This window comes from Borostomias antarcticus (genome assembly GCF_949987555.1).
Source record: "Borostomias antarcticus genome assembly, chromosome: 9".
Taxonomy (NCBI): Eukaryota; Metazoa; Chordata; class Actinopteri; order Stomiiformes; family Stomiidae; genus Borostomias; species Borostomias antarcticus.
Window position 1 is genome coordinate 13,011,754 of NC_140242.1, and position 9,449 is coordinate 13,021,202.

Sequence of the window (9,449 nt, forward strand, 5' to 3'; positions counted from 1 at the left end):
GAAGCGTCTAGGAGTGTGTCTAATAGCTATGGTGATGAGTTCTAACAGGGTCAGTCCGTGTACTGCGAGAAAAGATCATTTTAGTAAATCATCTGTTCCGGCTATAGCTACGGGAATATTACAGAGAGAGGACTGCCTAGGGGAGCCAATCTGAGCACTGGAAACGAGTGCGTCTGGTGACTCCACCACCCCTACATATCACAGAGTGTCTCAGGAATAGGCTACGGTTTCTGAAGTGTTTACGATGACTTGAGTGTGAGGGCTGGGTGGAAGGACATGAAAAATGTATGATATTCTTGTGGTGAATAAAAAATGTTTTGCAAAACAGATTTGTGAGCTAGGCCTACAGTTAACGTCTGTGTAGCCTATTCTCTGGTCATAAAACCGAAGTAGAAAGCATCTGATTATTTCCGCATGCTACTTCCATCCATGGTTCACATAAATCACGATTTATGATTATGCCTCTACTTTTTTTTATAGGCTACAATGACCTGTTTTTTTCTCTTTATCACCTGCAGAATGTTTTTTGAAATATCCGCGTCATGCAGTTCAAATATTCATCACGGCGAGGAGAGATAAGAGACCTAGATCCATCATTAGATAATATCCTAGTTCTAGGAAATTCAACACTGCAGAGATCAAACGTAAATGCACTTAACTAATGAGTACCGCGGTCTGCATTCCGACACCGTGACACAGTTCTGTGCTCCCGCCGTGACAGGACAGATGGCGCGTCCAGTAAAGACAGTCGCCAGGCGTCCGTCATATAATATCTAGGCCAGCGTTCTATGTGAACATCTGCTGGCTGAGATTGACACCTGGGATTATAAACCCGGCAGGCTTGGTCAGCGGTTTTCACCCGCCGTTCTCCAAATCTCCCGCATGGCAAATCTGGAGCAGGACGGAGGTCATCTATAGCAGCTGATCCGGGGTCATATGTAAATGCGTTCACCAAAGAGTTGAGGGGTTACGATGTCGGGAAGGTATACGTGCTCCTAGACCTGAGGTTACCTCATGGATGTATTAATAGGGGGTTACCTTCATTTCTACCACACGAACCAAATCCCACACGGTTGAGGAGGTGTTGCTGGCGCACTCTTCTGGAAGGTGAGGGTATACCACCGCGCAGGACAGGGGAAAGCAGCTACTTCGTCCATCAACTCTTTTCTGTGAGAGGTCAGTGTCATTGTGACTTTGTATCACACAAGTCACACTGACGTTGGTCGTCACGTTTTGTCACATTGTGGCAGGTTTGCACAAATCGGACAGCACATAATTCAAACAAGCAAACAAGGAAAGCAAAATAAAACAGCCTTGACCTGAAAGTGTCTTGAGATTACTTTATCTCATACATATGCTCGTCCTGCATTGAGAGTCTACAGAAGTAGGCTGCATGCCGAGACAGATAAGATATGATGATATGCCTTTAGACAGACCCCCTTCCTGGAAGGATAATCTCAACTGGTTTGAGCCGGTTTGGGGCGTTCTGAGGACAAGGATTCAAGCTGATACACGACACCTGGCTACGGACGCTAACAAACTATAGGCCCACCTGCCAACGATAGTTATTATGGCACAAGTGGGCCAAATGGTTTCAATTCCATCATCCTGCTCTATTGACGAGCTACAGGAGAAACTTGGCCTACCAGGGAGAAAAAAGCTATATATATATATATATATATATATATATATATATATAGGCCTATATACATATACACACATAGGCTATACTGTATGTATATATAAATCCTTCATGTCATGGTATGTAGGAAAGGACACAGCTTAAGACATTAATTTAGCATTAAGCCAGAAAGGATTGCATGAGCTCGTTACTACATCTTATTTCTCTGGACCGGACGGCTTCTGGTAAAACTAACAGATGAGACATCTGTCTCATCAACCTCATTGAAATCTACAGCCGGTGTAGGGCTATGCCTAATATCTCTGCTCTGTCAGTTCCAATTCAGCGTCTGAAGCGAGGCACACCTGGTTTCTTGAGCTAAACGTAAACAAACACGAAAAACCTGGACAAAGATGTGAGAGCTGCTAGATTAGCGTACAGAGCAGCTGGTGGGTTTTCAGGAGAAGCACCCAGAACCGATAGCATCACAACTCAGTCATGTCCAGTAGGCTACCTGAACCACTCTGAACACCCACATCCCCGGAGGACTCGGGAGAAGGCAAAGCACCGTGTCAGCAGTATCCTAAGAGCCTCTGAAACCGCTGCCGGGTCCAGGGATAAGTGTTCTCATGTGAATGTGGGCACTATACAGGCTTTAGATCATACACCAGATAGCCTAGACCAGCCTGGACTGTTAGAAGGTCCAGACTCTCTGAAGGTTAGAGGGAAAAGAGAGTGGCTTCACTACAGGGTCTGGGTCTGACAGCGCCATGCTGCGAGTGAGAGATTTGAGGTGCTCAGATGGGTTCATGCAAAACTGACAGTTGTGAGGGAATAGTACACTACATCTGTCAGTTATTTTGACAACCTCCCCCCATTCAGGATTCATTCCCCCATCATACAACACAGAGCACACATGAAAACATGAGATTTTAAGTTAAATCTTTATTTATAATGACAACCACACCTAACGCCTAAGTCCACTCACTAAGATTTTGTACAATTTACCTCAAGAACACAAACTCCAGCAAAATAAACATCTCTTTTTCTCTTAAACTTTATTAAATAAACAAATTACTAATTCTTGGCATTGCTTCTCTTTCTAGGAACCCTGAACTTAGTGTTGCATTAATGACACTTCAGTGATGAGGAGAGAATGGAGGGGACAGGGCTTTGATGGAAGGTGAGTGTGCATGTAGGTGTGTGTGTGTGTGTGTGTGTGTGTGAGCGTGCGTGTATGTGGCGTGTGCAAATGGGGAGAATGGGAACTTCCTAAGAGATCTATTGGAATGCTTAACGGGGTTGCCCTGATAACATTAGAGCACTTGTGGTGATCGTTTGTTTGGCTGATTGGTTCATGTGCTGTTCTGCCATTGGCCGATCTTGATTCTCTGGTCCAGTAGGTTTCCAGGCAGTTGGGGAACAGTCTCAGCAGTAAACCCTTACACAATTATAAATCCTAGAAATATCAGCCTCCTCATTGGTTGGTTGCGAGGGTATAAACAGCTTTCTGTCTCTTAATTGGTTGATTGGTTCTCGTGGTCTGTGAGGAGAGTCTTGGCTAGAAGGCGGGAGCTAATGCTCATCACTGGCAGGTGATTGGTTGTTGTCCGGTAGGCTGCTGGGATAGGTTGGCCGCTGTGGTCTGATATTGGTGCATCGCAGTGGCTCCTGGTCAAAGTTGCCCTTAGGTGCAGATCTAAGATCAGTTTACCCTCCCTGGAAACGCCATCACCACCGTCAGGGAGTATAAAAACCCTAAACTGAACTCAGATCTGTGCCTAGGGGCAACGTCAACTTCCTCCATGCTTCATATAGCTGTAGCAGAGTTAGCCTAGCGGTTAGCTGAGTGCTAGCTCACTTGCGAGGCTGGTGGATGTGCTGGTTGAGGTGCTGGGAGGGGGGCAGCTTTGGGACGGAGGGCTGGGGCTTCTGGTGGGCCACCTGGGCGGCCGCGGGGGTGAAGTCCTTATCCCCCTGGAAACACAAACCGTCACACACACACGTTCAACGCTAGGGTTAGGTAGGCTACACACACACACACATTACAGTCATTTAACACACACAGGCCGGCATTTCCACAGACAAATAATTGAGTGTATGTGTGTGCGCGCGCGCGCGTGTGTGTGGGGGGGGGGGTCAGTATGTGCACACAATGTAGGTGTGTTACAGTTTCTTGATGGTGAAATGACGTGTTTTTATGTAAACATGAATAAATAAATAAAAAACACATAAATAAGTCAAATTCCAATCAGCAGGGAGGCCAGATGAAGAGGTTACATAACCACTACTAAAACATCTGGAATAACGGACACACACACACGCACACACATGCGCGCATAGAGAAGTGCGTGCGCACACACACACACACACACGTGCGCGCATAGAGAGAGAGTGAGAGAGAGACAGAGAGCGTGGGACAGAGAGAGAGAGTGACAGAGACACAGTCAGAGAGTCAGAGAGAGAGAGAGAGAGAGATTATTTCATGGCAGTGCAGTTCTGTTTGCTATCCTGTTGACTTTGGACCCGTGTGACAGGAAGTCTCTCACCCCTCCTGAGCTGCAGGCCTTCTCACCAGACCTCCCCGCCAGGCCTGATACTCACTGCTATCTCAATCTGCTCAAGCCAGCCGGGCAGCAGGGCGGAGCCTCACCTGCCCCCCCTCCTCCCCCCGCAGATACAGTGCTTTCAGCAAAGCTGTAACCGGCAGCAATATAACCTAGTGGAATTTCAAAATAAAAGTCATTCAGGAAGGAAAACAGTAATCCAATCTAAATCGTTCGATTGACCCCCTCTCCCATTGGTGTGGCGCTGGCCTGCAGGTGTGGTGGCCGGGATGAGGACTAAATGGGACAACTGGGGGGGAGGGGGGCAGACGGAGGTGGAGACCTGGGGGTCCTGCCACCATGCTGATATCAGGAAGATCTCTCTCTCTATCTCTCTATATCTGTCAGTCTCTCTCCCTCTCCCTCGCTGTCTCTCTCTGTGTCTGTCTCTCTCTCCGTCTCTCTCTCCGTCTCTCTCTCCAACAGTCAGTGTGTGTACAGCGCAGACACACCATTCCAGGAGCCCTCACAGGCCATCCTGACCCTCTCAAGGACACACCGGTCTCTCTCTCACACACACACACACACACACACACACACACACACACACACACACACACACACACACTCACACACTCAGCTCACCCATTCACCCCTGCTGTTGCCGTGCCTGTTAGCCCCCCCCCCCCCCCCCCCCCCCTGCCACACACACTCACCTCACACACCCTATCTGTCCCAATAGACCGGCTGTCCCAGATTCCCCTGCATCCTATGTGTGTGTGTGTGTGTGTGCACGTGTGTGGTAAGGCTGTCGTGGTGCTGACTTTTCCCTAGTGGTAATTTAGGGGGACTCCATCTCACAATATGTGGTATTATTACTGTGTATTTTTTTCTTTTTCATGCTGTTCTACAAGGGCTGATATTTACTTTGCTTTATAAATTATATTCATTTTGATGTGCATGCACACGCGCGCGCACACACACACGCGCACACACACACACACACACACACACACACACACACACACACACACACGACAATAGAGGCTAGATAGAATAAAACAAATCTAAGCAGGCTACAAACTTGAAGAACAACAAAGCGATGATGAATAAAGTTAATATAACGCTTTTATAAAATGTCTATCAAAGACAGACAAGACAACCGTAGGCTAAATTAAAGGTCTACTAACTTCCTTTAGCCGTGTGAATGGTCACGGTAGAACGCCCTCTCAACAATAGGAACATTATCAAGCCGTTTTATAATTAGACTAAACAAGAACACAAAAGAAGCCATTGTACATAACTACTGAAGGACCTGTGGTGGGCGCCGTCACGGCAGGATTCTGGAACTCGCCCGCAAGCTTCAGACGCTCCTGTCTGTGTGAACCGGTGTCACAGCTAAACGTGTAATTGATGAGTAGAGGCACTTGTGTGAAACAGCTCAGTATCACGTTTTATCTGTGCTTAAACGTAGAATACACACGCTATTTAAAAACGTGAAATAGACCCGTTGATTAAAGTTGAACAGAGACGTTTTACAGTGCGCGTCAGTACTGGACACAGGGGTCAGGCTGATGTTTGAAACTGGACCCAGGAGTGGAGCTACTTGGACGGCGCCGAGTGGGCGCGCATAGCATATACAAAACTAATTTGCAGTGTGTGTGTGTGTGTGTGTGCGTGCGTGCGTGCGTGTGTGAGCGTGTGTGTGAGCGTGTGTGTGTGGGCTCGTACCTTTGTGACTGCTCCTGACACCACCACGGTGGGCTTTGGTGGGCTGCTGAGGAACAGAGAGAGAGAGAGAGAAAGATGGAGAGAGAGAGAGTCATTACTCAGTTCCAGTCCAGCAGGCTACTGCTGAGACATACCTGTACTGTAGAAGACGTTAAGTCAATCTTCTAATAAACACACAAGGACATCAGCGCTTCTTTACGGTTTGTGTGTGCAAGCCTGTTTGCGTGTCGATGTGCGTGCGTGCCCGCCTTTGTGTTTGTGTGTGTGTGTAATGTGTATGTATGAACTTTATGTATGCACACATACATAAACTATGAACTTGTGTATTAACATCTAAATTTGAAGATGACACAACACTGATTGGATTAATAGTGACAGTGATGAGAGGGCCTACAGAAGCGAAGTGGAGGATCTAACACTAGGGTGCCATGATCACCACCTCTCTCTCAATGTCATTAAGACTAAATGAATCAAAGATCAGAGAAAATCACTCCCATTTCCATCTACAGGTCACCTGTTCACATTGTCGATAGCTTTCGATTTCTTGGCACACACATCTCAGATACCTTGTCTGTCTGTCCGTCTGTCTCTATCTTATATATGCTATCGCTGCTACATTAAGAGTGTTCTTCCATTCTGTGTCACAGTGTGGTTTGGTAATATGACTGCTCAGGACTGCAGACTATTACAAAGGACTGGAAAGACAGCAGTGAAAAGAGTCAGCACAGAACCACCTCTAGTCCACGACATCTACGCCACTGTAAAAGTAACACTTCATTAAGGACAACAGCAGCCCCGCGCGTGCTCTGTTCTGGCTCCTTCCATGTGAAATATGAAATCAAATCACCAGACGCCACCTGTCTCAGTAGCAGCTTCTTCCCACAGGCAGGCAGGCTGCTGAACAGCTGATGCACTGCCCACTGTGGTAAAGTATGTAATGTGCACTGTTGTGTGTAATGCACACTGTTGTATGAATATTCATGTTGGTGTTGGGTTGGGGTTTCTTAAATGTAAAAAGGATTTCGTAACATCCATGGCAATAAAGCTGAACTTGAACAGCACTGAGTGTGTGTGTATGTACTATAACTGTGTGTGTGTGTGGGGGGGGGGGGGGGTATTTACTGTGTGTGTGTGTGTGGAATGACGTCGGACTGTATGTCTATGGTAGCCTATTTACCGTGGTTATTAAAAGCACGGTAATCGAACACGGTTTTAATGATCATTTATTTTGAAACGGTAATACTAATCGTCGGGAATTTTCACTATGGTTTACCGTGAAACCGGTAACCATTTCATCCCTAGTGGAGCTGCCCACCCCCTAAACCACTCCATTCAGACGCAGCCCCGCGGGTGAGGGAGGGGGGGGGGGGCAGGGGAGCAGGGCAGAGGAGGAGGGCAGGAGGATGGAAAGAGTGAAGGGGTGAGAATAGTCCTTTGTGGGCAGGAAGGATGGAGAGATGAAGGAAGTGGGCGGAGAGGTACTGCAGCCTGGACTAAAACGCAGTCTCCTGATTGGTGCTCCATTTCCTGGGACAACTGCAATCGTTCTGTGTACCTGACGTCCAGACTATTGCAAAAACCTTTGATTTTTATTGTATTTTTTGCGAGGAAGTCTGGCTTCCAGGTGTGGGGTACTGTCCCTTCCAGAACAGGGATGAGACAGGAAGAAAGGTGAGAATGACTGGCGTCTGATTTGACGTGACCACGACCCGAGGCTAAGGGGATGAGCGCTGGCCGCCACCGCTCAATGCCACCCGACCCCAGTGACCCCAAAGATGGACCTTGAATAATAATAATGATAATAATAATAACTAGAAAGTACATTTCCTGTAGAAAATGTGAGGTGGGCTAGCTGCTGCAGCTGTATGTAACAGCTACTGCTAGAACTACTACGGACCGGGCAATCTCCATGCACCCACCGGCGAAGACCGTGCGTCTCTAGCCCACTCAGGGGCTGAATTGTGGGGTCTGTGGCATGGACAGTGGCGTGGTGGCGAGACTCCGCCCCCTCAGATCAGAGCCGGTCGGGGACAGTGTACCCCTCTCCGGGCCACCTACCCGCCCGCACCGGTGAAGACCATGTGTCTCTAGCCCACTCAGGGGCTGAGTTGTGGGGCCCATGGCGTGGATAGTGGCGTGGTGGCGAGACTCAGATTAGAGCCGCAGATTAGAGGCCCCCTCAGATTAGAGCCGGTCGGGGACAGTACAGTGACCTCCGGGCAATTTCCATGCATCCACCATTGAAGACTGTGTGTCTCTAGCCCACTCAGGGGCTGAGTTGTGGGGTCCGTGGCGTGGATAGCTTTCAGAGCAACTGCTGCCACCACTCTAAAAACAAAGTTTCTGAACATTCCAAAAGCAGTTTCAAGCAGTTTAAATGGGACAAAAAATAGTTAATTTAAAAATAAAAAAAATATGAATGGATCAGTTAAAGAGCTAAACATTATGAACATTTTAAAGTTTGAATGAAGTTTCTAGCACAAAGTATGAAGAAGTAGTTAAGGAGACAAAAACTGGGAAGAATAAGAAAGAAAGAAAGAAAGAAAGAAAGAAAGAAAGAAAGAAAGAAAGAAAGAAAGAAAGAAAGAAAGAAAGAAAAAATAGTGGGAATATCACAAGTTGGGCTAGCTTGTAGAAGCTAGCCCACCTAATAATAGATTTATATAGCGCCTTTCAAGGGACCCTTTACATTAAGAGAAGACACACACTCACTCACTCACTCACTCACTCACTCACTCACTCACTCACTCACTCACTCACTCACTCACTCACTCTCACAATGATGAGGGCCACAGCTCTACTCTGAACACTGGGCTTGGGAGCGAGCCAGAGAGCAGCCAGAGGTCTACTGTACAGTAGAGTACACCGTATTTGCTCCAGGGGGAGTGACAGGCTGCAGGGACAGAGATGTCCTGCAGGGGCCGCTAGTAGGCTAAGGAACACTAGAAGCATACAGCAGATCCCTAATGCTATTCAGAGAGAGAGAGAGAGAGAGAGAGAGAGAGAGAGAGAGATATGGAGAGAGAGATAGATGGAGAGAGGGAGATAGATGGAGAGAGGGAGGGAGGGAGGGAGAGAGAGATGGAGAGAGAGACTGTAAGTCAACGCTCTCTCCTCAAAACTTCAGAATTATTCTCTACCCTTTAGAGACGTTGTATTTGCTGACTGAGAGGGACTCAGGAGTAGTGGTTTGGTGTGAAAACTGACCCGGCGTCTCTGGAACGATGTCGTCCTTTACGAGGGAGGAGGGGAGGGAGGGAGCATACTCACGGGAGGAAGGGAGGGAGGGAGCATACTCCAGGGAGGGAGGGAGCGTACTCACGGGAGGAGGGGAGGGAGGGAGCATACTCCAGGGAGGAGGGGAGGGAGGGAGCGTACTCCAGGGAGGAGGGGAGGGAGGGAGCGTACTCGCAGGAGGAGGGAGGAAGCGTACTCACAGGAGGAGGGGAGGGAGGAAGCGTACTCCAGGGAGGAGGGGAGCGTACTCCAGGGAGGAGGGGAGAGAGGGAGCGTACTCGAGAGAGGAGGGGAGAGAGGGAGCGTACTCAAGG

The 9,449-nt window shown here is 48.1% G+C and overlaps 1 protein-coding gene across 1 annotated transcript in view; it reads right to left on the minus strand.

The window, feature by feature from the left end:
* Positions 1-2,554: 2,554 nt before the first annotated feature.
* dap (death-associated protein) overlaps positions 2,555-9,449 on the minus strand; it is a 9,879-nt gene continuing 2,984 nt past the window's right edge. The window contains exons 3-4 of the mRNA XM_084443614.1: positions 5,899-5,944; positions 2,555-3,598 (exon numbers count right to left, since the gene is read on the minus strand). Of these exons, the coding sequence (XP_084299740.1) occupies positions 3,479-3,598; positions 5,899-5,944 (166 nt within the window). The 3' untranslated portion in view covers positions 2,555-3,478. The remainder of the gene's footprint in view (positions 3,599-5,898; positions 5,945-9,449) is intronic.